The 15,998-nt window shown below is 32.9% G+C and overlaps 3 protein-coding genes across 8 annotated transcripts in view; 2 read left to right on the top strand and 1 right to left on the bottom strand.

Annotated features, from left to right (window-relative positions):
* Positions 1-6,874, top strand: part of LOC119835232 (TRPL translocation defect protein 14) — an 18,999-nt gene extending 12,125 nt beyond the window's left edge. For 3 of the 6 annotated variants that reach the window (XM_038359936.1, XM_038359934.1, XM_038359938.1), the window contains 4 exons: positions 2,607-2,743; positions 4,519-5,063; positions 5,270-5,460; positions 6,038-6,874. In XM_038359936.1, coding sequence (XP_038215864.1) covers positions 2,607-2,743; positions 4,519-5,063; positions 5,270-5,460; positions 6,038-6,342 — 1,178 coding nt within the window. In that variant the 3' untranslated portion in view covers positions 6,343-6,874. Of the gene's footprint in view, positions 1-2,606; positions 2,744-4,518; positions 5,064-5,269; positions 5,461-5,577; positions 5,592-6,037 lie in introns of all 6 variants that reach the window. The other 3 variants (XM_038359937.1, XM_038359939.1, XM_038359940.1) reach the window with 3 other exon arrangements.
* A 2,008-nt stretch (positions 6,875-8,882) lies between these two features.
* LOC119835234 lies at positions 8,883-10,644 on the bottom strand. The gene is made up of 4 exons (XM_038359941.1): positions 10,444-10,644; positions 9,971-10,124; positions 9,434-9,583; positions 8,883-9,111 (listed from the first exon to the last, which is right to left on the bottom strand). The coding sequence occupies exons 1-4, from the start codon at positions 10,506-10,508 to the stop codon at positions 8,896-8,898; spliced, it is 585 nt and encodes a 194-aa protein (XP_038215869.1). The 5' UTR covers positions 10,509-10,644; the 3' UTR covers positions 8,883-8,895.
* A 1,066-nt stretch (positions 10,645-11,710) lies between these two features.
* LOC119835255 (chromodomain-helicase-DNA-binding protein Mi-2 homolog) lies at positions 11,711-15,045 on the top strand. Its single transcript, XM_038359972.1, has 7 exons — positions 11,711-11,915; positions 12,326-12,396; positions 12,609-12,731; positions 13,179-13,320; positions 13,986-14,131; positions 14,250-14,429; positions 14,818-15,045. Exons 1-7 carry the CDS (start codon positions 11,879-11,881, stop codon positions 15,028-15,030), a joined length of 912 nt encoding a protein of 303 aa, XP_038215900.1. The 5' UTR covers positions 11,711-11,878; the 3' UTR covers positions 15,031-15,045.
* Positions 15,046-15,998: the final 953 nt, after the last annotated feature.

Genomic DNA, 15,998 nt, shown 5'->3' with positions numbered 1-15,998 from the left:
ATATACGTAGGAACTTACAACTTGTATATACAACTAAATTTTAAACCTAAATAAGAATCAAAACTAGACAAATAGAAAAGTTTAAAAGACAAATGTAAAAACCTAATCATGTAAGTCGTCACGTGTCTGAGGCACTCGGGTTGACAATGTTTTAAATTCTTGTACATCATAAAATATATCGTTTATTGTCTTTAAGTTTTTCCATGGCTGTTATGTGGGACTGATATGATTCATTGACACGACGTGCAAGATGTTTACAATTGTTCAAGTACATATGATGCATATAAATATTCAGCGTGTCTTACGTATACTTAGTCAAAAGTATATTGCTATGAAGATCTTTCCTTTGGACTTCATGCCATTTTACCAAAGTATACGATAGCTATATTATGGTGTTCACTGTTAAATAACATTTATGGCATGGACGTTGCTCGATGTGGTTAGAGGAGGAGGTTTAAAATAACGCCTTGAATCAGTACTAATTCATCAAGTGTGGGAATTTGATGGTGCTAGATGACTTTTATATAGCTTTGTCTTTTTTCCGCACTATAATCAGTACTGCATTAAGACGTCACGGTAACTCCCGAGCGTTTAAGCTATCACAGAAGATAAATTTACACGTACATGTATTATAATTTACATGTGCATATAAATTAACTCGTAAATGCATAAGTCGCAAAAAACGTTTATAGGTACATCCCAACTTTTTAAACATTGAGATAATAAAGTGATATGCGTTTTCCTGTCTCACAGAAGTTTACATAACACTCTTTATCAATAAAGTGGATGTTGTGACGACGGTATTTATCTTTAACACTGTTTTGTGGATTCCAAATGTCTGATATGTAAACAGTTTTTTTCTTATAGTGCTCTATTTTCAATCCAACTTTATTTGAGAATTTTAATATTTTATATACGAGACCGCAAGAAGCAAAACAGAATTTCAATAGAAAATTAATAAGCTTATAACTTCGAATCCAGTATAATGTATATTATGTACACGAAAGTCTTATCAGTTTGTCAGGCTTTCACTTATAATCATAGAAAATGTTTAATTAAGACCCGGGGTTTAACATAGGGCACTATTAATTTTTTGACAACTCTAATGAGTTGACTTGATATGGAGATGGGGGATGGAAGTATTCGCCCGTGGTTTTCCACGCGGGCACAGTTGCTAACCAAAAAACTAATAAAAAAGAAAAAAAACCCTTACTGTTTTTGGGTCAGATGTATTTGAGTCTTAGTCTAAACATTGAATAAACTGCCGATACAACCGGCGAGACAATATTTATCCGAACATATCGTGACCCACGCTCTAACAAAGTACATACTTTATCACGTGTTTTTTTGGATCATGCGTGATACTAATTAATTTTATATTAGTGATTGGTTCAATGCTTACATTATTAATACATGATGTGTATTAATAATGTAAGCATGAGCGTCCAAGTATGAAACTTCAATGAGGGTCTTGTTATGTAATATTATTTGTATCTGTATTTTCCTATGTGGATTTGTAAGTAAACTGTTACGGATGTCACATGTCTTTATTTAGCTTTATATTCATTACCTCTTCGTGTGACGTATCTTCGAGAGTCATAGCCACCGTTTGACTCATTTTACAGGTCAAAGACCGTTACATCCAGACCGTAATAGACTTAGAATATCTATGCTCATGTTACTTTATATATGTACATGCATATACTACGCAAGTAAAACGATATTTGTTTTAAGATCACGATATAAATTGTATATCATGCTGAATTCGTTATCGTTATAAACCACGTAACAGGTAATGTCTATAAGTGTACAAGATTAGTAATCGTGTATATTTCGCAATGTTTTGATTCATCTAGCATCTGTACCTGTAACCAACTAGGCATTCATGTTAAAAATTGTTAGATTTCAAACCGAAATACAAACATATTAAACTATGATTATGTTAAAGTAATAATAATTTCTTCTGCAAGTTTCATGATACGTAATTATGTATCTTGAAACCGGTAATGACCGGTTTTATATTTCTACTTGGAACAAGTAAAATTATAATAATCGTATCGTCAATTTTAAAACTATGAAGTCTATTATAATCTACGCATGCTTTTGATACATGTGAAAGAGAATCGCGTCAATAACGTAACAACGGAAGACGACGCTGAAGTCAGCAGCTGACGATTTTTATTATTAAAAAAAAAATTGGCATCAAAACGGTGGGTGTGGCAAAATGGCCAATAGTAAAAGAGCTTTTACGTCCGGGCAAAAATAGTTTAGACGTTGTATTATACTTGGCTAGGGTAAATCGACACTGTGCCAATGTATACAAAATACCTACATGCTCTGTAATTTTACTTTCAAAGAGATCGAAAGTAATTAAATGATTTTAATTAATTAGAGGCTAGTTTTAAATTGAACTGATTGAACGAAAAGCTGTTTATAACATTATGATTTATGGCAAAATAATATAATACGACTTCCACTATACCTAAAATCACGTAGCTCTTTCTTATTTTCATAGCTTACAATAAAATCAGCCGTTTTTACTGTAATCCAAATCTAAAATATATGTAAGTATGAGCAAAAAATGCATGGTGTATGTTCACTTTCAGTTATTTCCAAAGAGAAGTGGGAGGCTATGTTGAACGCGAATAATTGGAACTCTGTGGAGCTGCGAGACAACAGATATAACCATATCGTGCATATGGTATCTGCTGCGAATGGCGCTGAAGACTTTTATTCAACTGAGGTATGTATATCATAAATTTAATATGCGGAAAAATCATAAGTTTAAATAAGAAATGGCTAACGAAACCGGCTACAGTTATATATGGATTATTGTATTACTGAATAGCACACATAGTTTTTTAATAAAACGAAAATAATTTTGTAGCCTGATGAAACTAGTGACGCTTAGAGCAAAAATACGACATAAAAACCTATACATATAATGCTCTGTCTGACTATTAAAGCCATAATATGGAAATTAAGCAATATGTAGATTAACGTTTTGATGGTAATCCATCTCATAGCTTGATCGATTATTACGATAGTACTTTATTGCTTTTTCGATCGCTGTCATAAAATATATACCGAATTAATAACCAAATTGGTGTCTAATACTTTGAATTTAGTACCGAATGGAAAGTTTCTACGATGTTTTATGAAATGCACTTTCAAATTTTTATAACTGAAATTAAAAATAGTATCAAACGTTGCTCTCTAAAATGGTATATTGTATCCAAACTTAACGCAGTAGCACTATTTAGTGGAAACGAGAATTTAGTTTTTCCCGTTTCGATAGCCAGAGTATCGTGTGGTTTCCGCTATTCCGTATTCTTATTACGTAAACAATACTCGATTGTTCGATGCGTTTTCGAGAAATTCACTCTGATTATTCATTGTCATAAAACCAATGTCGTGAACACTCGTCCGATTGTTTGAATTATAGCCATACAGATTGCTTGTGCCGTGAAATGATTTGTAAATAATATAGTACATTAAGTTGCGTAACAGGCCCAGCCTTGGCATTATTCGCTTAATGTATATAGTCAGCTTATATGAGTACGACAGTTTCCCATTAGTAGATTGGCTTAGTATATTCTAGTACTCGATGTAGTTTCTATAATAGCTATAATACATGCATGTATGCATGTGATTTGCAATGTGACTCGAATCGATGGGAATTCCCGATAGCTCTAAAAATAATATTGACATAAATTAAGTGTTTGATTTATGAATATCGTTGCCTCTTACTTTGTAGCGAGATTGTAGTAGTAAGGCCAATAAGAAATCGTTTTATCTATCCAATTTATCTAATGATGTACATGGTTACTCTCTTAATGAAACAATGACTGAAGACGACTTCAAGATACTGTACTGTGATTGTTGTAAGATATAACAATATAAATGACTTTTAAAATATTAAGCTTTTTCAACACTTCAAAGATGAAGATTTTATTAATTAATAAAATATTAATCTTCATCTTTACCAAAGCATTAGCTTTGGTTAAAGTACTAACTTCGTTTTACATATTACAATCATGTCGTTTTGACGCTAAATCGAGGCTGTTGTTACATAACTTAAATCCAATTACGACCTTTAACCTTGTATGATACGCAAACAAAGTACTTTGTTAAAAAGTACAATTTCAGGATATTCAAACGACCTTGAATTTTTTATCCCCGATTTGGCGCTATGCCATCTCAATCAAAATGTATGCCTTATCGATGCCCGTCAATGAAGTTGTCGATGATTGATGCATTGAAAACATTGTTAGCATGTTTTGCTGTTTTATTTTTACTTGTACCTGCAAATCTTATTTAATACATATAACGGAATATGAAATGCGAAGGTTATTTAACAGATAAATTAGTTTAGTAAAAGCAAACACCACTAAACTTTTTGACTGACGTTTGAAGTAGCCATCGTGGACTAATTTAGCTACGATTTTCACACGAGCTGGTGTGTATGTGAGTATTTATAATTTTGCAATCATTTTAATGTTTACGCGATCATTCCAGGACCATGCGTGTCGTTCTGAAGGTGTAGAGCTGGCGAGGGAGCTAGATTACAACGCGGCAGCCGCGTGGGTGGGACACCCATACTTCGACGTGATCGACAATTCAACGGATTTTGACAAGAAGATGAACCGCCTGATCGCCTGCGTCTGCCAAAGGATCGGCATCGAGACCGGCGACCGGCTCAACGTCAACGCGAAGAAACGCAAGTTCCTCGTCAAAACGCCACTCCCGAGCGACGCCGAGTTCCCACCGTTCCAAGACTTCGACGTGGAACACAACTACCTGCAGAGCGACGTCCGCAAAGCGCAAGTCAGGTTGCGGAAACGTGGACAGAAGGGCCACTGGTCGTATATACACACGGTGAGGAAGTTCCATCCGAATGGCCAGTCCGTGGAAGTCAGGACCCAGTTGACGCACAGAGACTACCTGAACATGCTCCCGCAACGGGACGACGCGCATTTCACGATATTCAAAAAGCGACGCTGCTTCATCTACAACAATCAGTACTACCAGTTGGATATATACAGACAACCGACGCATCCAAGGTGATATTGCGTTCAAAGTTATACATACCCCGTATTTATGTATATATTTATAGAAATAAATTGAATCAAATCTCATTATTTATTATTTACCTATACCAATTATATATATATGGCAGTTTAAATAAGGTAAACTATTAGGGTGTTTATAAAATGTTGGTACTAATTGCATTGTGAATGGTTTTTTAATTTTGTTTGCAATATTTCAGATGTCGTGGTATGGTTCTGCTTGAGACCTATAGTGCGGCGTACGATCAAGACGCTCTATTGGCATCGTTGCCCAAGTTCCTATTGATTGAGAAAGAAGTGACCGGCGATCCAGCATATTCCATGTACAATTTATCGCTAAAAGAAGATTGGAAAACCTCAAAAAGGTACTACGCCGGGTCTGGTGTTTACGGTGAGTCCAGCCCAAATTTTGCAATATATTTTGAAATATCTATCAGATATGTGTTATACACCAATGATATTGTAAATTTTCATATGATCAGACGTCTTTATTCTTGCATGCATTCAGAGTCAGCAAAAAAGGTTCTTCGATAAGACTTAGTTTTGATAATTTTTAATGTTGATATTCATTTTTATATAATTTTATAATGTGTACAAGTTGCATGTTACTCAAACTGGCGTAATTGAGTGAGAACTTCTAGACCCTATTAGCGTTGATGTCGGTATTGCTAGAGTTATGATTTTTCATATGGACTTGTTTAGTGTGTTTCTGTGTTGTGTTAGTCACCGGATTGTGCACAGTAGTGAGTGTTACCGCTAGCGTCGTCTTGCTGTAGTATGCCTAAGTAACGCACTTATGAGTAAAATACGTATTTTCATAAAAATATATAAAACCCTATAGCTCTGTATTTCTTCAATAAATTAAGAACAACTTTTTTCCAGAATTGTCGTATCTTTTATTTAACACTGACCCAGTTACGCCAGTCGACAAAAAATTGTGTTATTTACTAATTAAAGTATTTTTATAGGACAACCTAAATGCCTAAATGGACACAAAGGTGAGAAAATTAATGGGCACGCGGATAAAATCATCCATAACGGTGATAAAGTTATGGGACACATTAAAATCAATAGATGCGACGAGAAAATCAACGGACACTCGGGACATAAACTAAATGGACACGCTAAGATGAACGGACACTATAAAATAAATGGTCATGCACCCTTAAATAATGGATTGACCAATGGTGTAGACGACTCAGATATAGATCACCTCAAAAGCAATGGATTGCACACTTCACCAAAGATGAAAAAAGTTGCTATTAAAACATAGACTAAAATATTTATGCTTAGCCATAAGAACTTTTTGTAATATTCCACTTTGTAATGTTTCAATGTACACAAAATTAAAAGCAAATTAATATATGATGTACTTAAAAATGATATTATAATAAAATATGCATGGCAATATTATATCGTAACTGTTAATGCCAAATGAAATAACTATTTTTGTATTACTTCATTAGAATATTTTTTCATATGAATAATGAAATAATGAAATCGAGTATCACTCAATATTAAAAATGTTTAAAAATTATTTTTTGTGCCTTTTGAAGTATTCATAATCGTCACATGCAGATACCCATAACTGCTCGAAACATATTGTTATTCTGACGATGAGCAAACCAATTAGCAACTATAGATGTCTCACAACTTAGAAATATTTCATATTCAGTCTCTATATTTGACACTCGCAAGTCTACGTAGTATGTACTTAATTGCAATATTAAAAATTAAGCTCGCGTCACAGTATATCGTAATAAGTAGATGATTGTGTAGCGACTTATGTTTTAGCTATAAATAAATAATATTTTTGTGCAAATTTGATTAGACAACATATAGGATGTAAAATTTTAATATCTTGATGTTGTGGCGTCATTCTATAGTTTGATCTTAGTTAAACATATAATTTATTTACTCTGATAATGTTAAGCCTACAAAATCATATGTGGAATAGCAATGAGGTTGTTAATGGAATCATTTATAAACAGTTGTTTTGTTATTAAATTTTCTCACTAGTATTTAACACGTTGGCTGCTGAAACACACCAGGTGTGTAAAAATGCTTGGAACCAAGGATGCGGCTTTACACGCCTAGCGTGTGGAAGCCGGCATCCGCGATAAATCGCGTCTACTGTGCGTAAAACACGCTGTGCGTGTTTTATTTTCTAAGCCGCCAGTGCGTGCGGGCAACACATTTTTATCATAAAATATATTTTTTATGATTTCTGCCATTTTTATTATTTTTTTTGTTTAGATAGTTAGGATGTAATTTTAATAAAACGAAAAAGAAAATATTTTATACAAATAACAAAAAATGAAAACATAAATTTACGTTGGACAACGTTTTATGTACAAAATAACCTCTCTAATATCATTGGTTGACGATAAATTGTTACGCTGTTATATTAACACTCCGAAGCAGAATATCTGAAGCGCGTTCAGCATGAAACTTTTATTGCTAATCTATATTCTATAAGGAAGAATATCTTTATGTACGAGTGTTAACAAATCAAATCCTAGTATTTTTTTGTGTTTTATTTTACACGAGTATTATACATTTAGAAATTCAAACCTTTTAACGGATTTTGAACGCGAATGATTCATTACATTATTAACCCGACGTAAAGTGTTCGAAGCGTCGGGCTAATAATATAATGAATAAATCGCGTTTAAAATCCGTTAAACAGTTTTTAATTTCTAAATGTATAATACTCTAAAAAGTTTAAGGAGAGGTCGTTATTAGTACCTTTTCAGCTCATTGTTCATTATAATATATAAAGCATTTTGAAAAAAAATACAAATATGTGTGCAGAAAAATAAAGACTACTGTAATTTCTTTAAAAATAAATAGCGATATCAGAAATAGAATAATTAAAAATAAAAAATTGTAGAACACACACGGTGTGTCCGCCCGCACAGCTGGCTCGAGTCTATGCACACGCGCAGCGTGGGCTCCCGCACTAGCGACAAAAGCGGTTCGGCAAGATTGCCGCCGGTGCGGGAGACATGCTGAGCGTGTCATAGCCGCATCGCCGGATGAAAAAAGTTTCTGGATCAGCAGTGAAATTGTTAAAGGGTTAACGAGAGTGCGTCATCTGTGCCCAAATAATGGCGAATATATAAATAGCATTAAGGCTATCAAATGTTTTGGCGAAATGCCATTGTAACATTGTAAATGGCTGTGCTATAACTAATGTTGTACGAAACTGAAAGAGCTATCACTGCTTTCTTAGGTAATTATTGTGAAACACACGCTAACTTATTCACTGGTCGTGTCTTTAAAATGTATTATATTTTATTGTTAAATTGAGTAATTTTACATCTATGGTTTAGAAATAATTTTATTTTTAAGGGCCAGTGAATAGTTTTTCTTCAGTGCTATATGCATGAAGAAGGTTTTATCTGAAAATCGCATGTACTTTCTGCGTTTCCTAAATAAAGACAGTTTGAAAGGACGCATGGGTTTTCAATTGACTACTAATAAATTCCTTCCCTTTTCCACTTATTTATTAAGTAGCATGTTCTCTTTAGGATGTCTAAAGACCCAACTGCAGACTGCTTCAAGATGTCACCAAATACATTTAAATTATATTTTCATATAAACAAAAATTTAAAAGAGTTGTCCAAAGTTTTAAAAAAATAGTTTTGGAATTAAAACACCAACATAAAAAATAAACTTAACTGCTAAACTAACTAAACATTACTTTTTGTTTAGATTATAGATACCTCACATCAAAATGTATTTAGTGTAACAAACATATTATTCAATTTTGTTCTATAAAATGAAAATGATAATATTAAAATGCCTTGATATGATTATATATTTATTTGGATAGAGAGTCCTTTAACTTCTGTTCTTTGTACATTTTGATAACTTTCTGGCTGGGTATAAGCCCGGAGCTCAAGCCTGGTCTTTTCTTCTTCTTCTTAGCATTGCCCTCCCACATACTGTCATCTGTTGGACTAACAATCTCTTCTACAGGTGGTGGGACAGCACAGGACATTGTACCCGCACCTTCACATACTATGCTTTTCAATTTCTAAAACAGTGAACACTTAATTGGTTTTATACAATGATTTTTAAAAAAATCCTTTTCTTGTATACTATGAATGACAATATATTTTACACTATTTTATAACTGTATTATAATAATTGATTGGGAGTGATTTTGAAAGTGTTATTAGCATTTGTGCTGTTTCTTATGATTTCACAAATAGTTCCACAATTTATACAGCAGCAAAAACCCTCTGTTAGTTCTGTCAGCATCAACATTCAATGATGTGTAGTTGAGAAATCAAAGAGAATTTTCTTAAGTTTAGTTAAATGCTCTATAGTCTATAATATAAAAAATTCTTTCAAACCTGTTTCTCTGCATCTAACTCCTCAGATGTCTTTTGTATATCAGAATCATGTGCATATTTGCAATTATGTCCAAATCTACACTTTCCTTTTCTAAAATTCCAACAGATTTTCTTCCCGTTGATCATCTGGGTATTCCCTTTACCTGGAACCTTAACAGTCATGGCCTATGTACTTGACGATTATATGTAATATTGGATATTTTCCTATGCCAACACAACTAGTTAACACTAAACAATAATTTTGTAAGTAATTTGTTTGTTAATGGATAATTCAAGTAAATATTTAGTTACTGATTCTTGTTTAAGGGTATGCCTAGAAACTAAATAAGTAGTTAATGAAAGTAAATTTATAGTATTAATTTGAAAAAGGTTAGTAGAAAGTGAATATGAAGTGTCCTAATATACAGGAGTTATATTAGCTCAAATGTAATAAAAGGGTCAGACTATTTTTATTCAACAAACAACACTATGTAAGTAAAGTAAGTATTACATGACACATAACACAGGATTATTTAAGAAAGGACAGTCAACATATACCATTTTAACATGTTTCTCTAATATAGCTGCTTTGGCTAGCTCCGCTTCTACAAATGGGTTGGAGAAAACTGATGTTTGAAGGCTACTCTCACCAAGCGCCGGTTTTGGAAGTTTAGGCTTTTCAATATCTTTTGTTTCTTCTTCTTTTGTTATCCTAAAATTAAGCGTCAATACAAGAAGCAATCTACTTTAGTTTATTATGAACTAAGAACTACGAAGTTTGCTAAAGTAATAATGGCTAAACGTTAACTTTGATCGTTATCTATATGTTAAAAATAAATCCCTATTTCCCATGGTCACGCCATTACGACCGATTTCGAGAATTCTTTCACCATTGGAAAACTGCAATTACACTGACTGACTTAGACTATATATAAGTACCACGGGTGAACTGCTAGTGTGTAAACACAAGTTTACGTTAATAGCACAGTTGTGTTTACTAGGAAAGCAAGAAAAAACCACATAGCACATACTTTTCTTCTCCGCTATCAGTATCGGATTCGTTCGAAGACGAACCATAGTCTAATAAAGCATTCATTGTTTTTAATTTCTTTTGCAATTAATAAGTAAAGGTCAAAATGATAAGGAATAATTAATAATCTAGAAATACACTTATAAATAAAAACAAAAGGTTCCTGACTGAAGCATCAAGCCATCAAACTATCAAACAAAGCGTCAAACGAATTTGTCAATAATGTCAGACTTATCAGAGTTGCCACTAGAGAAATAAGAAAAGAAAACTAACTTACTGCTACTAAACTCGCCACGAAGGTTGCACATTAGTGAAAGTAGTAGTAGTAGTTATAGACTAAATTTGACCGGTTGGGAATTTAAAAAAAGGTCATAAGTTGCCCCCTAGCACTGTGACTTGGACCATTCATCAAACGAAGGATTACATTGAAATACTCAAATAAATGTGTGCAGAAAATTCACACTCCACTTTTCATACACCATCATTAATAACAGGAATATGGCTGCTAGAAAATTGAAAGAATACAATGATTGTTCTCTATTTTTTTTTTTGATACTCTTGCGTAAAAAAAATAAATAAAAATCGTTGAGCTTCGTTTAAAACAGAGGAAAATCCGTAATTACAATTCGATTTGCAAAATCGATTAATGCTGAACCAGATACATTCCGTTGACTACGAAATAATGTTAATATTTATTTATTTTGAAAATAATTCAACACATTCAGTCGGACATATGATTCGGATTTCGGTGGTGTAAACATATTAGAAATTTTGAAGCATTTCAATGCTATAAAACTAAAAATTAAATTTAAAGGTGTAAACATATGTCATTTATTCCTCTATCAAAGTGAATAAATAAAAACCGTTGAATGGTTGATGCTGGATTTTTAAAAGTCAAGGATGCCATAATTTTAAAAATGCAAGGCAAATGGTGATTTCTCGGTAATGTATTTACTGCGTTAATAGAATGGCGCCAACCAAAAAATTATGTTTTAAAAATATTTATGTGATAGTCAGTTACTATAGTCACAAGAATTAACAATAAATGCATTTACGGTATTCTGATTTTAAAGTATTCAAATGTATTAAAATTTACGTGACGTACCAGAAATTCTAAACGTGAACAATATTAAAAAGCTTTGGAATTCGAATGATGATAACATTCACAATAACTATTTGTTATGAAACCTTGCAAAAATTAAATGACAAGGTAAATTTTGTATACAGATCTGGTAACATAATAATTTTTTTCGACACATGCACGACTTGTAAGAGCGAGAGATAAAATCCGGCCTTCTCATGCTACGCTAGTTCATCGTAGTGACGGCGGCATCAATTTCTGAATTAATTACCATTTGTCGCAAAAACTGCGCGTCCTTTGCCTTTCTATACTTAAAATTTTCTTCCCGTGTAGGTTGTGTTAAATTGTGATCTAAATGGCATCGGACGAGGAGGTAGACGGTTCTTTTGCAGGTAAACGACCAATTTCAGATCTAGCATGTCATAGTTAAAATGTGAATAGCGGTATCATCTGTTTACTTGCGGTATGCAATTAAAATTTAAAAAATCTTCGTGCTGGTGATTTTGATCAAAATATAACCCCTGAAAGTACTACTCTGTATTAATCGTGAGTGATGAAGTGTTTCAGTGGTATATTTGTTGTGGTTTGGTTGTAAATATTTTTATGTGGCAGTTTGTGACAGAAAAGAACATGCATTATCCCCTCATTACTACTTAACAAAATGGACGCCGCCAAACAAAGGGATTAGTGACCTTACCGGTGGAAGTGTGCATGTGTCGCGAAAATAAGCCAAGTGCTAGCATTTGACAAGGTGGTCAGCATCATTAGTTATGCCAGTGGTAATTTTCGAAATTGATTGCAGGTGACGAGGATGTTGAGGAAGGTGAGGGTCAGAACGAGAATTCTGCAGAAAGTGATGAAGCACCTCCTAAGGTAAATATATATATAAAAAGAAACTATAACTGAAGTATAGATATATCTGAAACTCAAATTTCAATGCTTTTAATTAGTTTTTGAAGATGTTTTTTTATCTTGTTTTGTTGACATTATTTTCTGTTATTATTAAAATCAGATGCTATCAAACTTCAAACACATAACATAACTGTTTCCATACTGTGCGTACATGAATTATTTATTTTAACTAGGAGGATGATGATTACTCACCAGAGGACGGAAGAAAGAAGAAAAAAGGAAAGAAAAGGAAAGCCAGAGGTGAAGAAAAGAAAGGCAGAAAGAAGAAAAAGAAGAGAAAGAATGAAAGTGAAGAAGTTAGTAACAAATTTAAAAATTGTTTATTTTTATTTACAGGTCTGAAACTTCAATGTGTACTATGAACGACAATACTCTTTAAATATTTTTCGATATAGAAATCTCTATTCAACAAATCTAAATATATTTTATCATTAATAAACAATAAATAACTCAGGAGTACTGTTATATGACATAAATTAAATGCTATTTATTTATTTCCAAATAATGAATAAATTATTTTATCTTATTTATACTAAGAACAATTTCTATTCTATTGTTGCAATTATTATTATTTATTTTATTAATTATTTATTAGACATTCATTTCCAAACACCATAATATATTTTCATGTACAGTAGATTTTATCACCAAACAGAGGCTTATGAAAGTTCGAATTGCAGTTGTTTCTTTCACCTTCAATATTTATGTCTGAAAACATTAAACGAATATTAATTACTCTATAGGATGATGACTTTGGTCTTGAAGTTGAGGCCGAAGGTGACAGTGATTATGCACTAAGTGCTGTGTCGTCCAGTAAGAAGTCTCGGAAGGGCCGTGGCAGCAAACACAATACTTCCAATCCAGTGGCTTCAGATTCAGGATCTGGTAATTAACCTTTATTTGTGTTAAATGAATAAACATGTTTTATTGACTTTTTACTTGATACATAGGAAAAACACAAGCATAATTTGCTATTTATAGTGTAAGTATGAATGGAGTAAAATAAGGTCTATGTATATGCTCTGTATCATAAACCTGACATATAACTGGCTATGCAATGCCAAAATGTTGATGTTAATAACAATAAAAAACTTATATAAAACAATCATTGCAATGCATATCACTAATCATTGTATCATGTCTGCCAGTATTTTATTAAATTCAATTAGATAAGACATAAAGGCATTGTTTATCATAATATTGTGAGAATGAATTAAACATAATAAAACAGTATAAGATAAAAACAGACAATTATAAGTATGTAATTAAAATTTTGCATTTTAAAAAATAGTGGTTGATCTTAAAATGTATGTTAAATATTTAAATATGTTCAGAAATACAAGCTAAAGAATATATGTATGTTTTATAGCATTATTATTACATTTTAATGCAATTACTAAAACACTTGAAGAATATGACATGTAGCCTAGTAGTTTACATTATTGCACTGCTATTAAGCAAGAATTTAGTATGAAACATCCACAGTGAAATATTTTATATTATTTTGTGTTATAAAAGCTATGTATGTATGAATTGTTATTTTTTGACAGGTATGCCAACAGTTGAGGAGGTGTGCTCCTCATTTGGTCTCACAGATGTGGACATTCAGTACACTGATGCAGATCTTGAGAATTTGACTAGTTATAAACTCTTTCAGCAACATGTGCGACCTTTTATTGTTAAAGAAAATCCAAAGGTAACTTTATTTGTGTTATTTTATACATTATATTTGTTGCATAATGAGTTTAATAAAAAAAGATAACCCTCATTTCTATTCATTCATATTCAAATAGTATTAATTTACTTTGGTTTAGGTACCAGTGTCAAAATTGATGATGCTAGTAGCAGCAAAATGGAGGCTTTTCTGTGAAACAAATCCACATCTCGATGGTGGGACCAATCAGAACATTGGAGGTTCAGAAGAAAACACAAACACTTCAACTGCATCAGATTATGCGCCTAAGCGAGGTGGTCGGCCGCCAAAAGAAAACAAGGTAAAATATAAGATACACACAAGGAAAACAATCTTAATAATTCATTTATCTTTTTTCCTTTTATTATATTACATATTTTTATTTAAAATAAATGAAATAAAAGCAAAGTCATTGAAATTTAAAACAATCATAATTGTCTCAATACTAAATGCATTCATATTTGATATTTTATATCATTAGATCAGCATGCCATTCGCGAAAAATAAAACTAAGACCTTCTATTTCCTATTTCAACCATGTAAGATTTATGATGAAAAAGGTAAATCGTTTATCATTCCAAATAATACAGTATTGTAGCTGTAAATTGAAACATACCGGCGGACTTTCACATTTACAATATCACTTTTATTTTGTATTTATAAAAAATTTCCCACCACCGCGTCCACAGATCGAGGATTCAATAGACGAGCCGGAAGAGGAAGACGACGAGGGCATCAGCGACGAAGGCACGCCGGCGCCGCGCAAGCGCGGCCGCAAGCCCAAGCACGGCGCTAGCTCGACGCCGCGGGGCAAGCCGGGCAGGAAGCCTAAAGTACCCACGCTCAAGATCAAGTTTAGCAAGCGGAAGCGGACCAGCAGTGTGAGTTTGTGTTGTGGTTGAGGGTAGTTTGGTTTATTATTTTTCAGATACCTAAAATATACTGTAATTTGAGGTTTTACATTATATAGGAAAACTATTTTTCCGATTTTCGCCCATGTTAAATAATGTGAAATTTTGGCCAAGAAACTATTTCTGCAAAATAATAAAATAATTTTCGATTTGCTCAGTAACTTTACCACTGAGATTATTAAGATTAGGTAGTGAATATAATAATCATAGTATTTTTATCACACTTTTATTAGCTTCACTTGTATGTTTGTATGTATGTATGTAACTCACACCCGTTTTTCTCCCACTTCCCGCGAACCGATTTCATTCAAACTTTGTACACTTATTAAGAACTGGTGCCAATAGAGTAATATAGTAAGTTTATCCCATTATCCTGATCAGGAGCGCCAGGATTTAACAATTTCCTTACGTATCCTCTACGTAAGGGCTAACAGCTTATGACTGTTATAACATTCTGTTACTGTTAGTTCGTTCGTTAGCCGAGCGGGCTAAGGCGCCAGTCTTAGTTGACGTACAACGACAGGCTCCGTGGACGTAGGTTCAAATCTCGTCTGTGACGGAAAAAAAAATTAATTTTTTTTTTTTATGTTTCTTACATAAACCGGATGGTATTTTTTCTAGTAAAATTCCGGGCAGTAAATGTGTAGGTTGGCCGTTTCCTCAGGTACCCTTTCCGCAGTAAAACCGTAATTCCCATGTAACTCTGATTTGGTGTCCTGGGATTTGTGATAACTATGAGAGTGAAAGAATCTACTATCCAAATGTTGGTAAGGCAGAGAGCGTCTCGTGCACCTACTGCCTTACTTAAATAAAAATTGAACTAAAAAGTGAAAAATAATAATAGTTTAAAAAAACTAAAAAACACGCTTTTCAAGCACATAAAACTAAAAACTATAAAATAATTTTTAATATAAGCTGAAAACAATAATGAACGAAAAATACTAATATTGTTGTGAATA

The sequence above is a fragment of the Zerene cesonia genome, chromosome 20 (genome assembly GCF_012273895.1).
Source record: "Zerene cesonia ecotype Mississippi chromosome 20, Zerene_cesonia_1.1, whole genome shotgun sequence".
Lineage (NCBI taxonomy): Eukaryota > Metazoa > Arthropoda > Insecta > Lepidoptera > Pieridae > Zerene > Zerene cesonia.
This window is presented reverse-complemented; position numbering and strand designations above follow the sequence as displayed.

What these genes read in the sequence shown, in the direction of transcription:
- LOC119835234 (XM_038359941.1), bottom strand. Translation starts at nt 10,508, where the DNA reads ATGAATGCTTTATTAGACTATGGTTCGTCTTCGAACGAATCCGATACT. An exon ending in ACTGATAGCGGAGAAGAAAA is followed by an intron (nt 10,125 to 10,443) that starts GTATGTGCTATG and finishes GCTTAATTTTAG; the next exon opens with GATAACAAAAGAAGAAGAAA. An exon ending in AGTTAGATGCAGAGAAACAG is followed by an intron (nt 9,112 to 9,433) that starts GTTTGAAAGAAT and finishes TCACTGTTTTAG; the next exon opens with AAATTGAAAAGCATAGTATG.
- LOC119835255 (XM_038359972.1), top strand. Translation starts at nt 11,879, where the DNA reads ATGGCATCGGACGAGGAGGTAGACGGTTCTTTTGCAG. An exon ending in GGCTTCAGATTCAGGATCTG is followed by an intron (nt 13,321 to 13,985) that starts GTAATTAACCTT and finishes ATTTTTTGACAG; the next exon opens with GTATGCCAACAGTTGAGGAG. An exon ending in TTGTTAAAGAAAATCCAAAG is followed by an intron (nt 14,132 to 14,249) that starts GTAACTTTATTT and finishes ACTTTGGTTTAG; the next exon opens with GTACCAGTGTCAAAATTGAT.